Raw genomic sequence first — 24,862 nt, 5'->3', positions numbered from 1 at the left:
CCACCGTACAAAACTCTGCTGCACGCCTGCTCACTCGCACTCACAGGAGGGAACATATTACACCCATCCTCAAAAGCTTGCACTGGCTGCCTGTATCTTACAGGATGCACTACAAAATCCTGGTACTGACTTTTAGAGCTCTTCATGGACAGGCGCCAAACTATATTAAGAACCTCATCCAGCCTTATGTTTCGACTAGGAGCCTCAGGTCGTCCAATCTGAACTTGCTGATGGTTCCTCTGACCCTTTTTAAGACTCGAGGAGACAGATCTTTTAAAGCTGTGGCGCCTCGCCTCTGGAATGAGCTACCTTGTACCATTCGATCTCTGGATTGTATAGACACTTTTAGGAAACAACTTAAGACCCACTTTTTTAAACTTGCCTTTTAGCTTAATACTGTGTTTTATTGTTTTGTATGTTGCTTTTAAATTATTTATTTTTTACACTTTGTGCAGCACTTTGTGACCCTGGTCTGTGAAAAGCGCTATAGAAATAAAGTTTACTTACTTACTTACTATGTGAGAAGGTTCTCCGCTGTCTGTCCACTATGTGGTGGAGAGGGTGCTAATTATTGTCCATAATAGACAGAACCTTCTTCAGTGTCCTCCTCTCCACCACAGTTTCCAGGGACTCCAGCCTTAGTCCCAGTACAGAGCCAGCTTTCCTGATGATTTTGTTTAGTCTATTAGAGTCGCTGGCTCTGATGCTGCTTCCCCAACACACAGCAGCAAAGAAGATGGCACCGGCAACAACACTGTGATAAAAGGTCTCCAAGGTCTTGCTGCACACATTGAAGGATCTCAGCTTCCTCAAAAAATAGTCTGCTCATCCCCTTCTTGCACACAGCGTCAGTGTTTGATGCCCAGTCCAGTCTGTTGCCGATTACAACTCGCAGGTATTTGTAATCCTCCACCACTTCCCCTTTGATCTTTAGTGGCTGTGAAACCAAGTTGAGGAAGTTTTGGGTAGTGCCAAACTTCTAGCTACACTCAATAATAACTGCCATCAATGGGATCCTACAATCTGCAGAACCATATTAAAAGATTTCAGCCATAATTCTGAAATTAATTACTAAAAACTAAAACTTTTACATAATTAAATGTTACCTCTACCAGAAAAAGACATTAATTTCTGAAACCTAGTTAAATGTATACAACAGGAGGAGAGTGGCTTGTTCCCAGTCAGGTCTGCAGGCCAGTTTCAAAACCAGCAAAAACTCTCTTTCTAATCCAGCCACTTTGAGTACCAGGGTTACATTTTTTTATTTTTAATTTGCAAAAACTTTAAAATTTAGAGTTTACTTCCACTTAGGCTTGACTCAAACTGGTAAATACATTGTTTTCATTTAGCTTTATTTCAAATGCATAGACTGGCAAAAAGGAAAATGAACATTGTTGTTTTGAAACATCGCCTCAAAGTCACCAGCGTGTCCCAATGCACAGCTGAGTGAACATGGAATTGGCAGACATTTTACGCCGGATGTTCCCCCTCCACAAAAATATCAAACTACATGTCCAAAATATACATTTTGGTGTATAAAAAAAACCAAACTCATTTCAAGGATGACTGCAACATTAAATTAGGATCCACATAATGAAAATACCATCTTTAAAGAAGACGTGTTCACTATAAAGCGAGTTAATTGTCTGATCCAGCTGATTGGATGCGAGTCAGAGGCCGTCAGCATCAGCAGCCTGCAGGGCCGAGGCCCAGTTCTGGTCGGATGGGGAGTCAGGCAGGACCCAGCCCTGAGGAACCCCAGATCCATCAGGATGATCTGCTGCCACCAGGAACACGTCCCAGTCCCTCCTGAAACATCAACACACCTTATCAGGACCTTCTGTCAACACAGAGCTCACAACTTCTGCTGATGGAGAACTAAAAAAACAGTGTTGCTGTGACTGGATGGTGTTCAGTCACCTTGGTAGCAAAAAAGTCAAACCAACCAGTTAATTCATTCTACATCGAAAGTTAGAGGCTAAAGACCAGAGCAGGTCCAAGGCAAGGCTCCTCAAGAGTCTGCTTAGGGCCCACACCTTTTTTTCAGTTTGCTACTCTTGTAAAGTTAAAATCAATAGCCATAATAACACTGGACATACAGAGTGGCGTTGGAATGATAACGCATCTGCTGTTGATCAGATGCTTTATCATCTGGTCAACACCACATTGATAAAGCATCAATGTGGTGTTGACACCAAATGTGGGGGCCCCAGATGAAAATCTTCCTAGGGCCCTAAAAAGGCTTTGTCCAGCCCTGGTGCAGCCCAACCTGATGTGTCTGAGCGCCTGCAGGGAGTGCTCTGCCTGGCTGTAGTAGTCGGTGAAGGGCTGCAGGACGCCGTCAGCTGGAGGCTCATCTGCAAGACAAACACAGTCATGAGGAGGAGGAAGATGAAGATCCAGAGCCGACCTGGAGGAATCTGACAGCCTGGCTGGAAAAGCTGTTACCTCCAAACAACATGGAGTCCACCCTACGCTTCCTCTCCAGCTGCCGCTCCCTCTCCTTCCTGAATCGCCTCTCCTGCTCCCTCCTCCGCTCCTCCTGCTGCTCTCCTTCCAGCATCACCATCAGAGCTTTCTCCTCGGCCGAGTACAGCTCCGTCCTCCTCTTCATCACGTCCCTCAGCTGCTCCAGCTGACCGCTGAACGCCTCGTCACACTGCAGCTCCGTACCGATCCCTTTAAACAATACGGCTTACAGAGTTATGACTGTGCTTACGGCTCTGTAGTCAGTTCATTAGAACAGCAGCAGTTATGCTGAGTTAGCTTTTAAGCCACTTGATCCAGAATGTCATCATCAAAGAAGATTTTTGGAATTTTTTTAATTTTTTGATTCAGAGCCAAAAAGAGTCTGCTGATCTGGAGGAACAAACCATCTCTGCTTAATTTTTTTTTACTTTGTTAAAATTCTGAACAACATAATATTGCATACTTCATAACATAAAAGAGAAATTTAAAATAACTGAACAGAAAAGTAAATAAAGGACAATTCAAATACAAAACAAGCAACTTGGTATGAAAAGTAGAAATCATCACAAGAACGTTCAGTTGTCAAAGTGAATTATTGGTATATGATATTAATGACGGACATTTTGTGTCGTTGCAACAATTTAGTGCTTCCTTAAATAAAATAATATCCCTTGAAAAAAAAACTGTTGGAACGGGGATGCATTATAAAACAACATAAAAATGCAGTCTGAATATTAAATTGTTATTATTGCAGTTTGATTCTTGGTCCCTGCTGAGAAGACCAACTTCTACCAGATCAAAAGTTTAAAGTGGAAGAAGTAAAGATTCTTATTTAAGATCCAGCTTTGAAAATGTTTCCAAAAAACATTTTATAGCAGGAAGTGGTATTATGTTAAAGTTTATGGATGAATCTGAAATGGAGATCTTTTTGCAGGAGAGTAACTATGGTAACCCTCAAATCAACTTTTGTTTTGCTGATAACTGTCTAAATGTTATTTATGATTCTATCTTTACAACCATAAATATAGATTTTTTTTCTATTTTGGATGTTTCTCTTGTCTTTTATATGACCAATTCCTGGATACTTCACTTCTTTTCTAACTGGGAGATGAAGAGAGAAACTGGGGGAATGATGGTGAACGCTGGTCCCTCTGAAGACCTCAGATTTGTGCCGACTCTTAAAAACTGACTCTATCATCTGCTAGTTGACTTAATACCAGTGAGTTTCCATCACATTTTAACAGTTCAACAGCTGAATTATGTCTGAGGAAAATGGCTTAAACTTCTGTGCCAATAATAAACAGCAGAAAAAGCTTTAACCCGACCTTTCCTGGACGCCGCCTCCTTCCTGAGCCGGCGCAGCTTCTCCAGAGATCTCATTATGTCCTGCATCCTCTTCACATCGGCCTGCTTCCTCCTCACCTCACACAGGACGGCGTCTGCAGACAGCTTCAGCTCCTGCTCCTGAGGACCAAAGGCATTCAGCAAAACCCTCATCTTCATCCTTCTCTACATAAACACAATATTACCTTCTTCTTTTCTTCTACTTTTTGTATCTGTCTCATCCTCCATTTGTCTATGGAGGCCTCTTTCTCAGTGCTGAGTTCTTCTGCCAGCAACTGCTCCACCTGCCGGTCCTTCTTGGCCCTCAGGCGCCGGGCCCTCCTCTTCTCTATGCGAGCCACTTTAACTTTAAGTAGATCTAAACTCTGGGAGTCAGTGAGTTTCTGAACTTTGGCCTGAACTTCTCTCTTTACGTGCAAAGCCATCTGATAGGACTCAGACCAGCCGCTGTCTGAGTGCAGATTGTGCTGGAGAGAGAGACAGAGCTCCTTCAGCCGGGAGAGCAGCCGAGCTGTGCCGTACAGAGCCTCTTTGATGACGGGGACAGAGCCGAGGTCTGACCGCTGCTCCTGCGGGGTGTCGGGAGGTCCACCTCGGCTCTGGAGGAACCGGGTTAACCACTGCCGGTCCTGCCTCCTCTGCAGCTCCTCCTCATCCTCTGGGTGTGCTGCAGTTTCCCAGCTGCTGTCCCGTTGCAGAGGATGAGGCTGGGGGGGCCCCGATGAGCCCCGGTAGGGGAGGCCTCCATCGCGGTAGTCCTCCCGCTGCCTGAGTCCGCAGTCTATCCGGAAAGGAGCGGCGCCGAGCTGCTGGGACGCAGCCTGAAACGTAGGGACTCCAGGGCTACGGAGCGTGTTTCCAGGGGCGGGAGGCGCCATTCCCGGGAAGTGTCCCGGTGGAGGACAGACAAAATTAGGCGGGGGGACATACGGGTCGTATCCATAAAGAAGGGGAAACCGAGATGTACCGAAACCTGCTCCCCCAGGAGGAGGTGCGGGGAAGTTAGCCGTAGGAGGAATCCATGGTGGAGCGGTGTGGTTCGGCTGCTCTGAGGCGGGCTGTTGTATCCCTCCCCCGAAGACATGATGCTGGGGAGCATCTGCCTGTCCGTGCTGATATGAACCGTCCATGCTGCCTGCCCGTTACTACCTTCATACAGTCATGATTATACGCTTCTTCTGTTGTTGATTGGCGGCAGACAAACCAGCTTTTGGTGCATTTACTGCCACCATCTGGACTGGAGTGTGGCAGAACATTTTCCAAAATCCTATTTTGTTGGTCAGACAGTGAAGTGCTCTAGGGCAATAGAGGGCGGTATAAGATTAGCCCTGTCAACCCAACACAAAAAAGGCAAAATGAAATTTGAAGCACAGCCATAATAACTTTTATTGTGTTTAAAAATGAAGTACTCTTCATTTTTGTTTAACAGACGTAGTCAGATTTCTTGGCTTTCAAAGACGGCCACATACAAATACTAGAAAAGTTTGTTACATTCAGTAACATCAGAATATCTGAGTGTTTAAAATTAAAATGTGAAAAGTGTTTTTCGTCTAAATATGTGGACTTATGTGTCTTCCAGTTTCTTCAGGTAGCACCAGCTATGAATTAATGATACATACTTGAAGTGAATTTCAAACATAACCGATTGCTCCCGGTTTGGACATTTTATGTAAAAAAAAAAAACGAAAAAAAAAACGAAATAAAAATATAAATGTAAATGTAATGGTTCTTTTAGTTCTAAAATATTGCAATACTAAAATATTATTAATACTTGTGGGTAGTTGTAATCGTTTAACAGAAATGCAACGCAGCCGAAAATCTTTTGATTTAAAAAAAACGAAACAAGGAAGATAATGTTCCCTGGTTGGTTGATGCAGCCCCCCAAAAAACTATGTTTTCCGATTTCCGGTCGTATCTAAACGCACCTTTTTGCGTGAGTAGTGGTAGACGCTTTGCGGAAGTAGGTAAAAAAGAGTCATAAGACCAGCCTGAAGATAGAAAAAACATGCAACAGTGACATGGATGAACACCCCCGGGCACCGTGACTCACCGCCACCCGCAGCAGGACGGCAGCAGCGGCCTGAAGTGGCGGCCCGACCCGGGGAATTTGTGAGCAGCGTTAGCAGCTAGCAGCGGGGTTTGTTCGGCTTGCTGTCCGGAGGAGAGGGAGCGCTTTCCGAGCTGATTCAGTCCCGCCTGCATGTGACAGCTCAGATGGAGGAGATCAAAGTGTCTCCTGACTACAACTGGTTCAGAAGCACAGTTCCCCTGAAGAGAGTAAGTACAGCCACCTCCTGCTGTTTAGATCCATCAAGTTATCCGGAGACCGCATTGGAAGGTTGATTAAACATTCATGTGTTTTGTATTATGAATCATAACTGGATGTGCCCATGTGCCTGTTAATAAGGTGTGCTACCGTCAGATCAGAAATGTTGACTGGAGCTCCAGAGTCTCCAGATTTATAAAGGGATCCAGTCAATGGAGATCCCAGCCGTCTTTACTGACAGCGTGGTGCCAGGTTCGGTCCAGACTGGCCCTCCTAATGGCGTGGATGGTAGTTACTGAAGAAGGACTTGTGGGGTGATGCCTGTGTGTTACAGTAACAGGAAATACTATCAGTTGACCACATTGAACACACCACTCTGTACTTCTCTCCATCATATGACGATCCTCACTGCTCTCTTGGAGTTTTAGGATCTTCATTAGCAAGAGTGATATCAGGGAGAAAAACAAAGAGGAGACGACTGGGACTGAAAGGCCTTTTTAATGGCTAAATTTGATTCAGAAATGCTTTATTAATCCCAAAGGCTTTAGGAAAGTATTGGCTGTGGGGAAAACGGATCTTCTGTCAGTCTGATGAAGTATTAGCAGAGTTTTAATGCTTTGAACCTGAGATGTTGAGGCCTACCATATATTGCACCCAAGTCATCCTTTGCAATTATGATATTGCTCATGCTGATCCTGCCAGGCTAAATGTGTATTTCAGAGCTCTAGGTATAATTGATCAGTATATTTTCATATGTAAGGTTGTAATTGGCTGCTATACGTCAGTGTACATGCAAGTTGTTTAAACCAGAGACTTGCCATGATTTGATTAAAACATCTGGAAATATCTGCATTTGAATATCAAAGTGGAAGTGTTGTATAAAATCTAGCTTCACATCATGTTATAATATTCCCTCATCATAAACTTACCTGGAGTGTTGCTTTGTTTCTTTCATGTATGCTTGGAAAATTTATTTTATCTCCCGTGGCAACCATTCAGAGGTGCCTAAACTCTTCCTGTCTCAAAGCCCCGCCTATTTCCACAAAGCTCCTCTTTGAAGCTGCACTCTCCAGCAGAGTCGTCCCTCCCCCTGCTCCTCCAGACTAGTGGCAGCAGCAATTAGCAAACACCTGGTGGAACTGCAAATCTTGTGAGCTCATCAAATCAACTACTTCTGAGTTCAATGCTCCTAAGAATAGTTGTACAGTGGAGGAACATTGTTGTGATGACGTGCTGAAGGTGGAATGGCTTCTTAAAAAAACAGAGACCCAATTTCAATTACAAAGTCAAATTTCTTTTAAGTCATGTTTGATACATATAGCGTTTTTATAACAACTGATGGTAGCATAGTTATTTGATTGTGCTATGAAATGACACTATGGGCCTGGAAAATACATAATACTGCTATGTAGGCAAACTGGCAGCCAGGAAGTTCAAGAGAGAGAAGGGATAAAAACGATGTAGTTCCATACTGACTGCAGCTACTGCTGAAGTCAGTCTGGTTTTAACAAGTGAGATCTCTGGGGTATAAATCATAGAATAGAGAATAGAAATAACCTAAGTGAAGTGACAGGAAAGGCAAAGCATGTAGATTCACACCAAGGCAAAAATATAAAAACAGGAAGTAAGAAAAGATACTGTAGTAGAGGACAGGCAGATTTGTAGCACATGAAAGAAATACTGCAGTTATTAAAATAGCATAGTCAGATTGACACAGTGGGAAAAACATGTTGCATTTATATTTGTTGCAGAAAGAAACAAACTATTTACAAGACATGGCAAAACTGAAAATAACAGCAGGGATGGTTCTAGAGTCTGACCACTGCTGAGAGGAAGGATCTGTGGTAACCATGCTTACAGTACCCAGGATGCATTTCTCCAGCTCAGCCACAGCTCCATGTATGGGGCGGGGGACATCCTAAAGACCAGCAGCGTGGTCTGTTTTAAACTTCTAATAGATTAAGAAGTGTGAGTTGGAAAAAAGTAAGTTCATAGTTTGAGAATGTCAGCTGCTATTCTGATACAATAAACTTTAACAACTGAAATGAAAGCAGTCAGGAAGCGTTGTTCGTCAGCTGGTGTGTGTCGGTCTAAAGCCAGACTTCAGCATCCAATCAAACCCTCCCAAACATTCTGCTGCGAGTCCATCCAAATCTGAGCAGCTCAGATGCTAAAACCTTGCTTTTTAAAGAACTACAATGTAAATCCTGCTGATCTGGGACTGGACTTTGACTGGTCCACTAACTTTCTTCTCCTGTTGGATTAAGCACAGCCATTTATTCAGTAGTTTTACACTGTACTCCGGGCCACTGTCAGTGTTTACTAATCAGCCACTCACTCCGTGTCGCTGGGATTCCACTCAGATGTGAGGTTCTCACAGTGGCTCTGTGTTGAGCTGTGGTGCATCAGCCGCTTATCAGGAGTGGGTTGTTTGCTAATCAAAGAATCTATTTGGCCTCAGTGGTGGAAACTCACTGCTTTCTGCCCTGAATGAGGACTGAAGGTGCTTATCCAACAGCACTGAGCTCATTCAGTCATGGTCACATGATTCCACTCAGAGGGGCCTTTGGATCACACGCTGCTCACTATCACATGTTGCATCTAAGCTGTGAGTGAGGCATGATTTTCACTGGAAAATCTGAAGGTAAACATCAGTGTGATATGAGGGTTTTTTCTGAATATTGTGGGAAAATGTTAAAAAAATCAAAGTCTAGCTGCAGTTTTTGAACATGTCGTATTTAAAAAAGAAAACGTAAAGCCCACCGTGTGTCATTTTTAAGATTGTACACATCAGGTCACAGTATCTAAAACATCTGAGGTGTCCTGTTGATGTATGTCATAAATTCAAATAAGAGAATGTGTCCAAACAAACCTGTATGAAAGAGTGAACACATGAATCCAAGCATGTTTACTTTATGGGATGAAGTGTGGAGAAAGGAATATAAACTTCCTCTTTTGATTCACTCGCAGTTCAGTTCAATGAGGGAGTTCCAGTCTTCTTTTTCAACATGTCTCCATTCTCTTTTTTGCATGACCCAACATCATCTCCACACATGAAGAGAAGAGAATCTTTAAGCAAGAGTCTCTGAACAGTAGAATCAGCCTGTCCTGTTATTGTTTTATTGCACCGACATTGACTGACGCTGTTGCTGGAAGTGATCGTGGGAAGGGAAGAGGCTGAGGCATTTGAACCTGTAAACCTGTTTATTGGCGTGACTATACTGTCAACACAGAGGCACTCGGGGGCTTGACAGAACCCTGGCAAACTAGTTTAACCAAGTCGCTCACTTGAACCACTGACTAGTAATTTTCTTGAAGTTGCTATCAGGACAATAAATGAATGTATCTCCATGAAGCCACCAATCTCTCACTATGACACTTTATAATCTGTTTATAACCATCTGTTTTCAAAAGTGGATTGTGCATTGATCTAGGCCACCTCACCTCCAGGTTGGTTAGATGCACATCACTTATTTTGTACATAGAATGAAAATACTTCTCATGTTAGTCCAGGGGTGGGCCTCTAAATGCTCTGTTACATCTGGCAAACCAGCTGTAGTGGGACTTTAATCAGTCCCACTGCTACATCCAGGATGCTGCAATGTTTTTTTTGTAATTGTTGCAACCTAAAATGACTGATTTTTGAGGAACCTTTTTCAAAAGAATTGCAGCCAAGTTGCACATTTTAAAAATCTTTATTTTTGCCATACAATATAGTCTTACAAAAAAAGATATGGAGCTGAGGTGTTCATACAAAACAGGTCTGAGTAATCCAAAATGGATAAAAATGTAGCTGCGGTAAGCTGTTTCTTCATTTTAGGAGAAAAGTCAAATTTGTTTTGAAAGGAAAAGCCCAATTTGAGCTTAAGTCAACAAGCAAGACAACAAGATACTTATGTGAACAACCTTGATGATATTTTCAGTGAAGGTTCTGTTGCCAAGATCTCCCTCAGCGTCTTGCTCTCCAAAACCGACTGCATGTCTGAGCACAGTTCCAGTAACACTGCTGGAAACATCCTCATGGAGGTTTACACCATTAGTTCAATTAATTCAATCCAAATCTATGTAACAGTCACAAAATGTTACCAAAATCACTCTGTCAATCTAAAATCTCTCAGAAAATCTTACAAATGTAGTGAATCGCATCAAATGCTGAACATTGTGATATGTATTGCGTTGTGAGCAGAATATCACATATCATACTGTATCGTGAGATTAGTGCATCGTTACAGCCCTACTCCTTATGAAGAGTAGGTTAGAAAGATGAAATCTGATGCCGTCTCTTATGTTTAGTGTTGGTTTTTCATATTTAACTGAAAGATGACTTCTTTCATTCCACTCAAACCACCTGTCCTCCTGTGTGAAATGTCCACATTGCTGTCTTCAAGAAATTGTCCCTAAGATGTAAGTGAAATGCTGGTTCTTCTGTGTTGGGCTGTTTTATTGTGTAGCTGCTGTTTAGTTTCTCCAGCGTAGAGTTTTAAACATTCCTCACTGGACCGGACCCAACCGCTCAGTTTGTGTTTGGGTGTTTTGTCCTTGGGGTGAACTACTTTCTGTTTGAGGGTGTTGTTAGTTTTAAAATGCCCTGGTACATTGTGTTTAGAAAGTGCCATGGTTTGGCCACGTTAAAGCAACACGACCTGAACATTGAGCTCCATAGAGGGAAAAGCCAGTGACTCCTGTGTCCTAATTGCCTAATCAGTAACCTTACTAACCTTATTATTGTGAGTGTTCTTTAACTTTTAAACCTATTTGGGCTCCCATATGTTCAGAACTGAAGAAGTCTTTTTGAAAAGACTTCCTTAAGAAACAAGAGAAGAAGTCAGTTACCACCTGTTTAAGCCAGCGGTCTCAAGCTGCAGTTTTCAAAGGCCAGAGTCCTGTAACTTTTAGATGTGTGGATCGTCCTACACACAGAATTAAATGGTGAAACTGCCTCACCATCGAACTTGACTTCATGCTGATGAGCCAATCAGAGCTAGGTGTGCCGAAGCAAAGAGACTTCTAACAGTACACCGGCCTTTCAAGACTGGAGTTTGAGACTATTGCTTTAAGCTGTCAGGACCATCATGTTCTGAAATGTGTACAGCAGCGACCAGGTAGAATAGTAATGCTTGATGTGTGATTTGTATTATTTTTATGGGCATTTAATAAAGATTGTTTCTTTCTAATATGGTGTAATAGTGTAATGTGCATCATTTTTAAGACAAATGCAACCATCAGGTTACAGAGCAAGTGTGTGTGTGTGTTTTTTCCAGATTATTGTTGACGATGACGACAGCAAGGTGTGGTCTCTGTATGATGCTGGCCCAAAAAGTATCAGGTGTCCAATCATCTTCCTTCCCCCAGTCAGTGGGACTGCAGAGGTGTTCTTCCAGCAGGTGCAGGCCCTGACTGGCTGGGGTTACAGGGTCATCTCGGTGAGTTCACCACAGCAGGAATCCTCATGTGATCCTCATCACTGCCATCTATAAGAGGATAAATCATCTCTGCTTCACTCATTTCTTACCTCTGACATTGTGTAGAAATACACAAAAACATAAACTTTTCACAATCTAAAGTTTTAGTGTCTTGTCCAACAACACAACGGCTGAGATGGATGGAGCTGGGGTTTGAACCAGCAACCCCCTGGTTACAGGACTGACCCCTGCACCGCGGTTACCATATCTTCTTACAGAGCCAATTCAGTGCAAAGCCTGTTCTTGTTCTAGCTGTTGTGACTCTTTTCAGCAATTCCTGATGCCTCACATTTGTTTTTGTATCAAATCTCAAATTTATTGATAAGTGATCAGAAATATTGGCTGCTTACCTTTCCCATTTGTTTTAATCATATGTTGTTCTGTTTTAGCTGCAGTATCCAGTGTACTGGGACCTCATGGAGTTCTGTGATGGCTTCCGGAAGCTTCTGGATCACCTTCAACTGGACAAGGTCCAACTTTGTTCTCATAGATCCCTTGAGGCCCATCCCTTGATGCCTCCTTATACACAATAATAAGTCTGTTGCCGTATCGAGTAACAGACAGCCTCATGCTTTTAATGTGTGGTTAGGTTGCCATTGTTAGACAATACAGCCATCATAAGACAGTTCAGAGTTCATTCAGAGGAAAATAAAGGTGGAGGAAATTTTGATAATTCACATTCTCTGAAAAAACTTCAGAAGAGGTTCTGCAGTAGACAGAAGTTTTCTGTGCAGCCATCAGGGTATGTGAATGGAGAAGATTTAACTTTTTTTTCTGTCTTCTTCTTCTCCTTGGTTCCTTGCACTAGTCGTGCATGAGGTGTGCCACACCTTCCAAATGATCATTGGTGGTATCGCACCTTTTGTTGTGTTTGGCTACGCATTTGGAAGTGACCTGGCCTGATATGACTGGTTTATGTATGACGTGTGTATGACGTCTGTGTAACGCTGACCCCATGTCACACTCAGGTCCACCTGTTCGGGGCATCTTTGGGAGGATTCTTGGCTCAGAAGTTTGCAGAGTATACTCACAAGTCTCCCAGAGTGCACTCTTTGATCCTGTGTAACTCATTCAGTGACACGTCCATATTTCACCAGACATGGACTGCAAACAGGTGCCACTGACTCTCTCTCACTGACATGATGGTTTCATTTTAGAGTCTCTTTATTCATGCTGCTTCTGTGTTGCTGCCAGTTTCTGGCTCATGCCAGCTTTCCTGCTGAAGAAGATCGTCCTGGGAAACTTTGCTAAAGGACCTGTGGACCCTAAGATGGCAGATGCAATCGACTTCATGGTAGATAGGGTATGTAACCATGGATGTCAGTCAGCTTTAGTAATGACATTAACAGTTGATTCCTGTCTTCATGCTTATGTTTATATGTTAAACACATCAGTCTGTGTTTTCCTTATGCAGCTGGAGACTCTGAGTCAAAGCGAGCTAGCTTCAAGGCTAACACTTAACTGTCAGAACTCCTATGTTGAGCCTCACAAAATAAAAGATGTTGCTGTGACCATCATAGATGTAAGTTTTGTTGTTTTTTTTATCTCCTTTATCTGATTCTATCCTGTGTATTCCAAGCACATCTGACCTAGCTATGTTGTTGATGTTGAGGTGTTTGATCAGAGCGCCCTCTCACTGGAGGCCAAAGAAGAGATGTATAAACTGTATCCCAATGCTAGACGGGCACATCTGAAAACCGGAGGAAACTTCCCATATTTGTGCAGGAGCGCTGAGGTCAACCTTTACATACAGGTTGGTTCTGATTCACAATGTTTTACCCACTAATTTACAGTGTTTGCATTCTCTTGAAGTGAGGAAAGTTATTATTTGCAACCAGAAATGGACCAACGCCCTGTGTGTATGCCAGGAAGCTTTTATTGTTCTGAGTACAAAGTACAAGGAAGATTTGTAATTTAGGATGCAGAGAAGGTTTTTACTGGGAGTATTCTCAATCTTTGGGAAGCAAAGATTGACAACAGTCTGTCTGTTCAACAGACAATGGGATAATTCATCATTTACTGGATGAATTATCTGCAAATATCTCAAAGTTCATCTTGACCTTAACTGGACTCTTGACTTAAACCCTGTTCAGGCAGGAACAAGCTGATTTAACAGAGTAATGGGTTCTGTTAAACTCTATTAATGTTTAAAAAATGTATCATCTTTAGTGGAGATTAATCTGTCATTTATTACAAGGATCAATCTGAAAGGTGAGTCTTTTTGCTATCTGAGAGCTACCGTCTATTTAAAGGACCGACATCTTGTGACTTTATCCATCCATCATCTTCCACCTGTCTGGGGTTGGGTAGAAGCCTGAGCAGGGAGGCCCAGACTTCCCTCTTCTCAGCCACTTGTTCCAGCTCTTCCAGGGTAATCCCAAGACGTTCCCAGGCCAGTTGAGAAATATAGTCCCTCCAGTGTGTCCTGGGTCTTCAGATGAGGGCAGGAACGTAGACCAACCAGTAAATTGAGTTTTGCCTTTTGAGTCAGCTCTCTCTTCCCCACAGTGTGTCCTGGCTGCTCCACTTTTCCCTCATTCTTGAACAAGATCCCAAGATACTTAAACTCTTGCACTTGGGACAGGAACTCATCTCTGACTTGCAGAAGGCGGTCTATCCTTTTCCGACTCACCACCACGTATTTGGAGGCACTGATCCTCATTGCGGCCACTTCACACTTGGTTGTGAACTGCTCAAGCTATAGATGTAAATCCCGATTTGATGAAGCCAATAGGACCACATCATCTGCAAAGAGCAGAGACATGATCCTGAGAACACCAAAACAGATCTCATCAACACCTTGACTGCGCTTAAAAATTCTGTCCATTCATTGTGTTATGAATAGAATCGATAACCCTCCATGGGTTGCCATATTACTGTAATGAAGGGCTTTGAGTGTCCCAATGTTTCTAAGAACCATGTTGTCAGGGGCTTCATGGTCACCCAAGACAAACTGATTCTAGGTGAGGGATCAGACAAAGATGCACTTTGTCTGGGTGAGGGAGCACCACTGGAAACAGAGTGGGGTCACTGAAGAGGAGATGATGCCCCTTCACATGGGCTCAGCACCTGTGGGAGGGGCTTAAGGGGCCGGGTGCAATGTGGGATGGGTGGTGGCTGAAGGCGGGAACCTCTGCGGTCTGATTCTTGGCTATATTTCATTTAAGATGAAATGGAATTAAGAAGTTTATTCCAAAGCAGATTGTGTTTACAAGAGGACCATACAGATTTATTAGAGTATCACATCATGTCTATGATATATTGTGACTTTTTCACAATCTATTTTAGACAAAGTCCCTCTCCCCTGCAGACAGAAATCTCTCCACAAAACAGTACTTATATGATGTGATGTAAATGTTAAATGATGACATTTTGGTTTCTACTACTTTTCAGATTCACTTGCGTCAGTTCCATGGTACCAGGTATGCTGCCATAGATCCTGCCATGGTAAGCGCAGAGGAGCTAGAGGTTCAGCGGAGCCACCTGAGCTACAACCAGGACCCTGAGGACAACCAATGAGCCGAGGTTTCCCTTCAGTCTGGTTCATCAGGACACGTTGACTCCTGAACTCATTTCACACTAGTCTTCAGGGACTTTTCTTTGGAGTCTAGCATTCAATCAAAAATTCAACTAAGAATGTTTTTATTTGTCAGATGGAGCAATATTTTCATATTGACGTGTGGTACATTACCGCTGCTTTGCTCTGCAAACCATACACAACACCTTGCCTTATGTTGAATGATTCTTGCACTCATAAGCTGCCTGAATGGTGTGTTCACGTCTGTTTGAAAGAGAAATTGTAGTAGACTGTACCAGCTGTTAACAGAATATTGAACACACTGGATATACAAAGACACACTGTACGTCTGAAAGTTTGTGTAATTTACCAATATGAATTTTGGGTTTTTTTGGAATACAATTTTTCGTTTTGATTTCATATTTTGTTGGCTTTTGTCTTTTTTTTCCAACAAATATCTAGTGCTTGAAGTACTAGAAGCACCATCCGACGATGGATGGATGTAACTGAATTTTAATGTTAAAATGAATGATCCAACTCTCTGAGTTGACCAACTGGTGTCATGTCTGTTCCGAGGACATTTATTCAATTTTATCTAATCTCAAAGAAGTAAGGAAATAGTTTTAATCATAATCTCAACATGTTATGAAAATGGCAATCTTCATACAATAGTTTCTAGCAGTAATACTTTGCAGCAAACAGGGTCCTGGATTCTGGAGTTTTTCTGCATTGATTTTGTATGTCCTCCCTGTGAATGCTTGCGTTCTCTTCAGGTACTCCAGCTTCTCCCAACAGTCCAAAAACATGAGTGAATATGAGTGGGTGCTTGTTATGTCTGCAAGACTCTGCATTGCCCTGAGAGAATCTGATTCTGGATGAGTGGGTCCATAGATATGAACAAGCTTTATGTTCATATCAATCTCAAGGACCCATCAATGACAATCAGTTGAAACTTGACATTTATGACCACAGCATAATGACATGTCCACTTTTTTTCCCCACACTGAAGTGAAATCAGACCTCCCCTTTCTTGTTTTGGGTCAGTTAGAATGACCAAAATTATTTCTATTTGCTAAATGACAACTTATTTATTAATGTCCTCAAAATCAAAAGTTTATATACATTTCCTCATTTATTGCCTTTTACCCAGAACCCAAAGGTTCTGGGTTTCTTTCCACAAGCTTCTCCCAAATGCTTGCTGGAATTCTGGACATAAAAACTTAATGGAGTGAGACATCCAACTGTGAGATTTATGTGGATCCCTTCTCATATGGGAATATAGGCAATGAAGCAGTAGATGCTCTGAAAGTGGTAGATATGCTGTGAAGTAGATGAAAAAATTGTTACTCTGGTGGCAACATCAGCTGTATGTATTACTCAATAGCGTCCATATTGAAAAAGGGATTGAAAGAAACAAATTTAAGAAAAATATCTAATAAATAAATCTTGCTTGGTGACCAAATAAGATTTATTAAAAACTTACATCTGATAAGTTATTCTAAATTGTTAGGAATGCACCATAGAAAGAGGATGTTTAATAAGAAATATTTTCTATCAGTTTTTAAAAGTGAGTAAAAGGAACATCTTACCATTTGCATTGAAAAGGAGGAAGTAGGTATTTTGTAGAGACGAACATAGTAAATTTGTTTGTTCTGTTTTGCATTTTTGACTGGGGAAAATGGTTGATTCTGGCCCACCCTGCTGGTTAGCGGCGGTACTGCGCTACAAAGTGAGAACAAGCAGGAAGCAAACCGCCGGACACTGGGGGCAGCACTGCACCATTATCTTCAATAGCAAGACATTTCCGGAGTCGGTTTCAGCCCAAACTCAGAAGCTCGGTTATTTTTAATGAGTCACTAAGGACTGTTTTTTTAATTGTTTCTAGAAGCGTCACGACTCGACAGTATTTGAGTCCAGTTCTTGGAGGAACGACATGGCGACTACCATTAGCACCCAGCGGGGACAGGTAACGGAGTGAATTAGCTCCAGGACTGACTGACTGACTGACAGCTAGGCGCAACTTGTGTCCTGATTTCTGACTCTCACTGACAGACATCCAGCCGGGCTCCCAGCTCAGCCTCTGACAGACTCATTTACTCGGATTTATCGTCTAATTAGCCGCTAGTTAGCTGTTGGTCAGCTAGCTTCTGTCCTGTCGGTGCTAGCTTCATCTTCTTGTTGAATGTTTTCCGCATCTTGGACATCTTCCCATTTCTCTGCTCAGTTCCCGGTCAGATCTGAGCTGCTGTGGTCACATCATGACACACAGACACATCGAGAAATGGTTTTCTTCTACCACATTTAGGGATTCATCAGATCGCATCATGTCTGTTTTTTGTTTTTAACCTCACTGATGGAGGAGCTCTTCAGACCGAGCCTGACGCCAGGCTGAGCCGCGCTCAGATTCCTTAACGACTGCGTTTCCTCGATGACAACAATAGAGATTCATACTAGTGGATGTGCTAAACAGAAGTTAAAATCAGGATAAAATGCATTAAAGAGCTGTTGATGTATCAACCTCTGAGATCACTCAGGCATGGGCGGTCCTAGCCTGTTCGGTGCCCTGGGCTGGGCAAACAACATTCAGCCCCCCCTCCCTGCTAGTTGAACCAAACATGACACGTCATTTAAATTTGCATTTACCAGCAACACACTGCAAATTTAATTTAAAATCTTGTTTGGAAAACATGGAAGTGTGATGCAGTGCAAGGCTAGCATAACTTTCCCAACAATGTGAAGTGACTAAGGGACTGTTGTACTGGCTAACAGCTAACACCAGAGGGTGTATTTGTAATGTCATTATCATTATATTATATTAAAATGATCACAAAACAACAGTGTTATCATTTATTGCAACTAGGTGTGCACTGATTTTCTGGTTGATTGCCGATTACGGATCTTTAAAAAACCTAACCTGGTGATTTTGATTTTGGCTGATAATTTTTTTTTATTGAAATGTTTTTAAATACAGCAAGAAAGTTGCTGACTTTGCAACAGTGGGGTGACAGACATGAACTGGTGCTGTCAGTCAAACCTCTCAGGGGAGAGCAGAAGAGGACAGTGGTTAATTTTTAGACCTTTGCGGAGGTAAATAAGATTGGAGATAAGATCGGCTTCACAGATGAGTATCAGCTGATCACCAATCTCCCAATATGAAGGAAATCGAAACCAATAAATCGACTGGGGCATATATTGGTGCACTGCTAATTGCAATCATTTTTGGGACAATTTATCTTCCAGCAAAATCAGTTCTGGTGCCAGGCCTTCTTGTTAGTCGTGTTCGGTGCCTGCCCTGCCTCGTCCTCAGCAGTGTGTCGTGTCTCCAGGTGTACATCGGGGAGCTGCCGCAGGACTTCCTGCGGATCGCTCCCACCCAGCAGCAGCAGCAGGTCCAGCTGGACGCCCAGACGGCCCGCCAGCTGCAGTATGGAGGCTCGGTGAACACCGTGGGCCGACTCAGCATCACTGTAGTCCAGGTAAGATGGACCGTTCGAGCGGCAGCCAGGTAACTTAGTGTATTTAGCTGGGTATGTTAGTACCCAGCTGCCTCTACAATTTGTTATTCATGATGTAAATTGCATTTATTGGGCTGAACATATGAAAGTGTTTTGCATTATGTCCTCATTATAGATTTGTACCCTTTTTCTCCCATCCATTGATTGGAGCCAACTTGTGTTTACTTCCTTACTAACGCTGCTATGTCTTTACCTGTGCAGGCCAAACTGGCTAAAAACTACGGGATGACCCGGATGGATCCGTACTGCAGGATCAGACTGGGCTATGCGGTCTATGAGACCCCGACTGCTCATAACGGAGCAAAGAACCCTCGCTGGAACAAAGTGATCCAGTGTACGGTACCACCAGGCGTCGACTCCTTCTACCTGGAGATCTTTGATGAGGTGAGGTGCTTTGGAAAATACCCAACAAAAAACTAAACCTTAAAGTACACTGAGATGAAACTGCAACTTGTAGGTGGACACTGCTGATGGGCTGAACTGCAGTTCAACCATCTGAACAAATAAATTTAGTTTAAATAAATAAAACAATTCAAGTTTATGTTTTCAGAGTTTATTTAATGTCTGTATCCGAAAATATGAATAAATATTTGAAATGGGAGCTGTGTATTCTAGTGAAATGATCCTAAATTGGCTGAAGTGGTCTGAGTTGATGGCCTGGGGCATCTTCAGTGGAAGACCTTCCATCCTACTCAGTTCACTGAGACACACACACACACGCACGCACACACACACACACGCACACACACCCACACACACACACACACACACACACACACACACACAGGACATGTAAAAAGTGCATCCATCTTGTAAACACAGTTAACTGGCATTGTTTTAAATCTATATCTCCAAAACACTTGTCACCATTTCAACAGTTTGTTTGTGTGTATTATTTATTTAATACATTGCAGGGACTATTTTCCTAACACATATTAGATTGAGGGGAAATTCTGTTTTTTGGGTTAGGGTTAGGACTAAAGTGTGAAATGATATTTGGTTAGGCTTAGGGTTAAGCATGTACTGGTAATGATCAGTGTCAGGACCAGGATTATGCTGTAGAAATGAATGGAAGTCAATGGAAAATTTCTGCAAAGATAGAGAAACAAACATATGTGTGTGCGTGTGTGGGTGTGTGTGCGTGTGTGTGTGTGTGTGTGTGGGCGTGTGTGTGTGTGTGTGTGTGTGCAGAGAGCGTTCTCCATGGATGACAGGATTGCCTGGACACATGTCACCATTCCTGAGGGCCTGAGGGACGGAAACGTGGTGGACGAGTGGTTCAGCCTCAGTGGGAGGCAGGGAGACGACAAGGAGGGCATGATTAACCTGGTCATGTCATTTGCTGTGAGTGCAATCACACACACACACACACACACACACACACCCCGTCTAACAACTGACACACATTTTCTAATCCAACATGATGAAATAAAGATGTTAGTGTTACAGGTGAACCACGCTAACAGTTTTATTTCCAACTTCTCCAGGAATTGAAACGAAATCTAAACTAGTCAGCAGCAGTGACAGGTGTGTGTGTGTCGGCGTGTGTGGGGGTGTGTACTAGAGATGGAGGCATGGTTAGCTAACACACTAACTGTTGTTTCTTCTGACTTGGATTCAGATTTTAGGAAATTGTAATGGTCAGAAGTCTGAAGGCTTGGTTGATATTCTGAATAATTTCCATGTCTGTTATAAAACTCACTGAGTGATGAATAAAACACAAACCTGCTGTTCTACAGATTTACTCTAACAATACTATTGGTTAACTAACTAGAACTCCAGGAAACTTTGTGACAGTATTGCTATTTCATGGTAAAGTGTTTAGATTTTAGACAGTTTTATGAATTGCTGTTGCTGCAGTTGCTGCTCCCATGGTTACAGTCAGAATGTTTCAGCTCAGATCTTTGGCCAAATCATATTTCTAGACTATGAATGTTTCTGTAAGATCTCAGATAAACTGAGCCAACAGCATTGTCAGTATTAGTGGTGGGACTTAAATAAAAGTTCTAGTTGAGGTAACTGCAGGTTCCCGGGTTTCTCTCAGTGTGTTATAAGCCTGGTAGACCACCAAGCTTTAAGTGTTGTTTAACGCCAGTAACAGTAAACACTGTTACTCAGGGGCTCCAGGGGCGGTGAATCTGCTGTGCAGCAGATTCAGGTTGTTCCTAGGAAAGAAAAAAAAAAAAAGAAAGTGACCTTTTCCTTTGCGTACATCTTCCAGAATGCCGTGTGGATCTGGATTGGAGTTCTGTAACATATTTTTTATTGATATTGATCACATTTCTATAGTGCTAGATATTTTCTAATTCTACACTCGGTGCTAACATGTTGAGGAAAACGTCCAGCAGTGACGCGTCACTCTAGATACTCCAGATGTTTGTGTTTTTCTGCTGTGATAAAGTCAGAACTCCTTCCTCTGGTGGTGCATAGACATAATAGAAGCTGCTACCTAAAGACCAGCCTTGCATTATTTCCACATAATGGAACTTAGTCTGAGTGAGAAAGCTGAACAAGTTCACTACAATGAGTATCACAAGTTTCCATAGCAACCGTTCTAATGGTGAATGTCTCTTTATTGCAGTCCCTACCAGCAGCAATGATGACCCAGCCTGTTGTTCTAATGCCCTCTGTCTACCAGGAAGGAGTAGGCTATGTGCCTATTGCAGGTAAGACACACACACTCACACATACACACACGCCTACACACAATGGCTGCTGTCTCACTGCCTGTCTGGTATCCTAAGGGGTGCCAGGAGTCTATAACCAGGGTGTGGTCCCCATGGCCGTACCAAGCAGCATGCCGGCTATGGGGGGCCAGGGCCCGGCGTGCAGCGAGGAGGACCTGCAGGCTCTTCAGGACATGTTCCCCAACCTGGACAAGGAGGTGGTCCGCACAGTGCTGGAGGCGCAGCAGGGCAACAAGGACGCCGCCATCAACTCCCTCCTGCAGATGACTGAGGAGCTGTAGCTGCAGCAGCAGCAGCAGGGCGCAGCGGGCAGCAGACATTCCAACAGAAACGTGCACGATGCAGCAGGGAGGCCATGACCAGTCAGCTATCGCCCACAGAGACTACTGCAGCTTTCCACATGTACACACAGTTCTCCCAAAGAACTTTAACCCTGAGATTGATCCACCAGCTGCTGCTCAGAGGTCCGTTTCCTCTCAGTTCAATTAGCCTAGCAGAATGTGTGTAGATACACACTGCACACACTGTTGCTGCATTGATAGGAGCAGCCAGGTGTGTACAGGTTGGACTCGGCGGTGGAGTGTGTAGATGTTTGGTTTGAGTTGTTGAAGGTTTGCTGACTTCAGGGTTTGATTTGCACTGATCGAGTCAATCTACCGTTTGTTTTGGCATTTTTAGCTGAATAGTGTTTGTGTCTGTGTTGTACAGCTCCTCCTTCACCTTTAGACAAAAAATGTTAGCTATATGAAAAATCTATAAATTATATAAAATCTATACAATACAACATTTGGGGTAAATGATCCATAAGGAAATTATGAAATATTACCCAACTGTCTTAGATGTATCTATAAAACACTAAGAAAAGTATTTTAAAGTTATTTTGATATAAAATCTAAAAGTGTCTGTGCAGTGGCTTGTTAATGAACCTTAGTGTCTGAAGTGCAGCGTGATGATGTCGCTTTGTTCCATGATTAGCTTGCCAATAAAGCTTCTGAGGCCAAAATACTTTGAAGTTTTTCTTTGTTCACTTCAAGTTGAAACAGTCATTAGTTTTATCTTCATCGGTTTCATCTAGAACTGAACACAGTCTGACAGGACCGACACACACACACAACACACACAACGGACACAAGGATACATGAATACTAGTAGCTACACACAGCACCTGTTAAAAAAACAATCTCCAGGTTTTTAAAGGTATAGTTCTGACTTTTTGAGATGAGATTCTGCAGGTTATGGAACATCTTCATTTTGTACAAGTAGAGATTAATTTTCCTTGCAGGATCAAAGTAAAACTTTTAAATTTATAGGACCTTTCAAAATAAAAATCACAAAGTGCTTCAACAAACAAAATAACAAATACACAAAACAAATTTAAGTAAAAGCAGATTTAAATCATTTTTAGCTGACCTTTGAAAGAAGCCACTGAGTTTACTGATCTGAGAAATGGGGAACTAGTCAAAGTTTAAGTAAGTCTCATAACTAGTTTAGTTTCAAAACTGAATTCTCAGGTAATGAAAGACGAACAGAACAGGCTCAGTGTAACTGACTGGAGATGTAACATGGTTACTAGTTATTTCATAATCAGCTGAATGTGACTGGCTGCTCGGTGATGTGATGGTAGAACCCAGTGGAAGGTTCAGGGTTTGAATCCCAGCTGGACCCTGTACTCCAGCTCCATCCCACCATCCAGAACCTGCATGTTTGGTTCCTTGGCTTCCTTAAACTGCATTTTCCAAATAATATTATTACAGTATAATATACACCACATACACCATTTATGTTTTACCAAGAACTAACTTTTAGCAAAAATACTCCTGATTCCTCAACATGGTGGGATTGTTTCACTCTGCCAAAAAGGAAGTGGTCTAAACTAAAACATGAACAAACTCATCACCACAAATCACTGCTTACAGGTTTAAGAAGCAACTGGAAATCTATTATAAAATAATTTATCATTTAAATATCTGTGTGCAGTTGTGCATTTCTGAATGTAGTTGCATCTGATTACTATGAGTATCTTTGTGTATTAGAAAAAGGAAACTACACTTTAAATGAAGCTATATATTTTTATTATGTTAAATATATCTAAAGTATCTCCCTGTCTTATACTGGTCTGTGTCTGTTTAAAAGTTTTGTAAAATGTTTTAATGTTTCATCTGTAATATGATTTGTGTAAATGTAATCTGTCTGTTTTATGTAAGGAACAACAGCTGATGCAACATCCTGCTGATGCTAATAAGGAAACCATCTAATTCTATTTAAAATCATTATGATTATATGAACAGTCATCTGCCTACAGCAACAGCTTCTCACTTTAATAAAACTATTTTAAAAATCTATTTGTTTCATTATAACTGTATAAATCAATGTGCTGAATTTCAGGTTTACACATTTTATTTAAATTGTTCAGCTACATCAACCTGTAGTGACCCCCCCTCCCCCCATCCAATCCTCACTGTGTTTTCATTCAATAATGTTCCAAATGAGCCACAAAGGTTCTGCATACAAAACATCATTTTGCAGACATATTTTATTTCTTATCAGTGAGAAATACAGACATAGTTTAATTCTAACAGACTCTGTAGAAGAGCATATTATGCTATAAAGTTTGAAAAAGTTGTTCCCTGGTGTGATTGAGGAGCAGGTCAGCGCCTCCTGCGGCGCTGGGCTCTGGTTGTGGCGCCCGCTGAGCATGTCTCCGTCCTGCAGCGGCAGCTTTCCACCTGGCTGTAGCTGTGCTGCAGCGTGGAGCCGTTAGCGCAGGTCAGCTCCACCTGCTTCATGCTGGTTGTGGCCTCATGGCAACACTCACACTGGTGCATCATGGAGTTGGCTGCAGCTGAGTACCTGCAGAAATCCACACAGACAATGGCAGCATGGTTTCTACCTGTTCTCCATTTAAAACGGCTTCTCTTCGCCCAAACTGATTCTTTAGACTAAATTTAGCATTTGAATGCGAATAGATGTTCAGTAAAAAGATTTTTCACAAATTGTGACATAACAGGGGTTCTTATAGAGTATTTCAGTTTGCTGACAAATGAGAAATTTATTTAGACATGCAAATAAAATGCAAACTCAACAGTTAAGTCTGGTTATCCAGGTTCTGCAAGATGCAACGTAAAATCTTTCCATTCATAGATCGGAGTCACAAACTAGCTGCAGTTATTCTCATTTTCTTTAAGGTATTTACAAAATATTTCTCTGTTTTCATGCCTAACATTTTCTATGCATCAGTGTAAGATTAGGAACTCCAGAAATATTGCCAAACATTCTTACATAGATGAGCTCCTGCAGTGTCCCACACATGATGTAACATTGACCGGCACAGCACTGACACAGTGGTTCACCTCAACTATGATCTGCTGACTCTCCACCTGGCAGACACTCTGGAGCCGACCTGGAACACACCACAGCTAGTCAGACACCCGGGTGCAACACACAGGTGTGTTGTGTGTTGTGTATTCTGTGTTCTGTGCTGTGTATTCCGTGTTCTGTGCTGTGTATTCCGTGTTCTGTGCTGTGTATTCTGTGTTCTGTGCTGTGTATTCTGTATTCTATGTTCTGTGCTGTGTGTTCTGTGCTGTGTATTCCGTGTTCTG

The 24,862-nt window shown here is 42.3% G+C and overlaps 4 protein-coding genes across 4 annotated transcripts in view; 2 read left to right on the top strand and 2 right to left on the bottom strand.

Moving 5' to 3' along the window:
* Window positions 1-1,335: 1,335 nt before the first annotated feature.
* Window positions 1,336-5,119, bottom strand: pdcd7 (programmed cell death 7). The gene is made up of 5 exons (XM_005816402.3): window positions 3,999-5,119; window positions 3,795-3,933; window positions 2,449-2,679; window positions 2,270-2,357; window positions 1,336-1,809 (listed from the first exon to the last, which is right to left on the bottom strand). Exons 1-5 carry the CDS (start codon window positions 4,941-4,943, stop codon window positions 1,671-1,673), a joined length of 1,542 nt encoding a protein of 513 aa, XP_005816459.1. The 5' UTR covers window positions 4,944-5,119; the 3' UTR covers window positions 1,336-1,670.
* Window positions 5,120-5,721: 602 nt separating this feature from the next.
* spg21 (SPG21, maspardin) lies at window positions 5,722-15,478 on the top strand. The gene is made up of 8 exons (XM_005816399.3): window positions 5,722-6,090; window positions 11,341-11,502; window positions 11,931-12,011; window positions 12,510-12,655; window positions 12,736-12,844; window positions 12,956-13,063; window positions 13,154-13,294; window positions 14,935-15,478. The coding sequence occupies exons 1-8, from the start codon at window positions 6,028-6,030 to the stop codon at window positions 15,058-15,060; spliced, it is 936 nt and encodes a 311-aa protein (XP_005816456.1). The 5' UTR covers window positions 5,722-6,027; the 3' UTR covers window positions 15,061-15,478.
* A 1,338-nt stretch (window positions 15,479-16,816) lies between these two features.
* On the top strand, window positions 16,817-22,263 carry tollip (toll interacting protein). Its single transcript, XM_023332933.1, has 6 exons — window positions 16,817-17,024; window positions 18,385-18,534; window positions 18,775-18,957; window positions 19,765-19,917; window positions 21,155-21,239; window positions 21,318-22,263. Exons 1-6 carry the CDS (start codon window positions 16,992-16,994, stop codon window positions 21,539-21,541), a joined length of 828 nt encoding a protein of 275 aa, XP_023188701.1. The 5' UTR covers window positions 16,817-16,991; the 3' UTR covers window positions 21,542-22,263.
* Window positions 22,264-23,814: 1,551 nt separating this feature from the next.
* LOC102236914 (mucin-5AC-like) overlaps window positions 23,815-24,862 on the bottom strand; it is a 41,824-nt gene continuing 40,776 nt past the window's right edge. The window contains exons 41-42 of the mRNA XM_023332407.1: window positions 24,540-24,660; window positions 23,815-24,110 (exon numbers count right to left, since the gene is read on the bottom strand). Coding sequence (XP_023188175.1) covers window positions 23,909-24,110; window positions 24,540-24,660 — 323 coding nt within the window. The 3' untranslated portion in view covers window positions 23,815-23,908. The remainder of the gene's footprint in view (window positions 24,111-24,539; window positions 24,661-24,862) is intronic.

This window comes from Xiphophorus maculatus, chromosome 4 (assembly GCF_002775205.1).
Source record: "Xiphophorus maculatus strain JP 163 A chromosome 4, X_maculatus-5.0-male, whole genome shotgun sequence".
NCBI classification, from domain to species: Eukaryota; Metazoa; Chordata; class Actinopteri; order Cyprinodontiformes; family Poeciliidae; genus Xiphophorus; species Xiphophorus maculatus.
The sequence above is the reverse complement of the archived record's forward strand: the minus strand, read 5'-3'. Positions and strand labels throughout refer to the sequence as shown.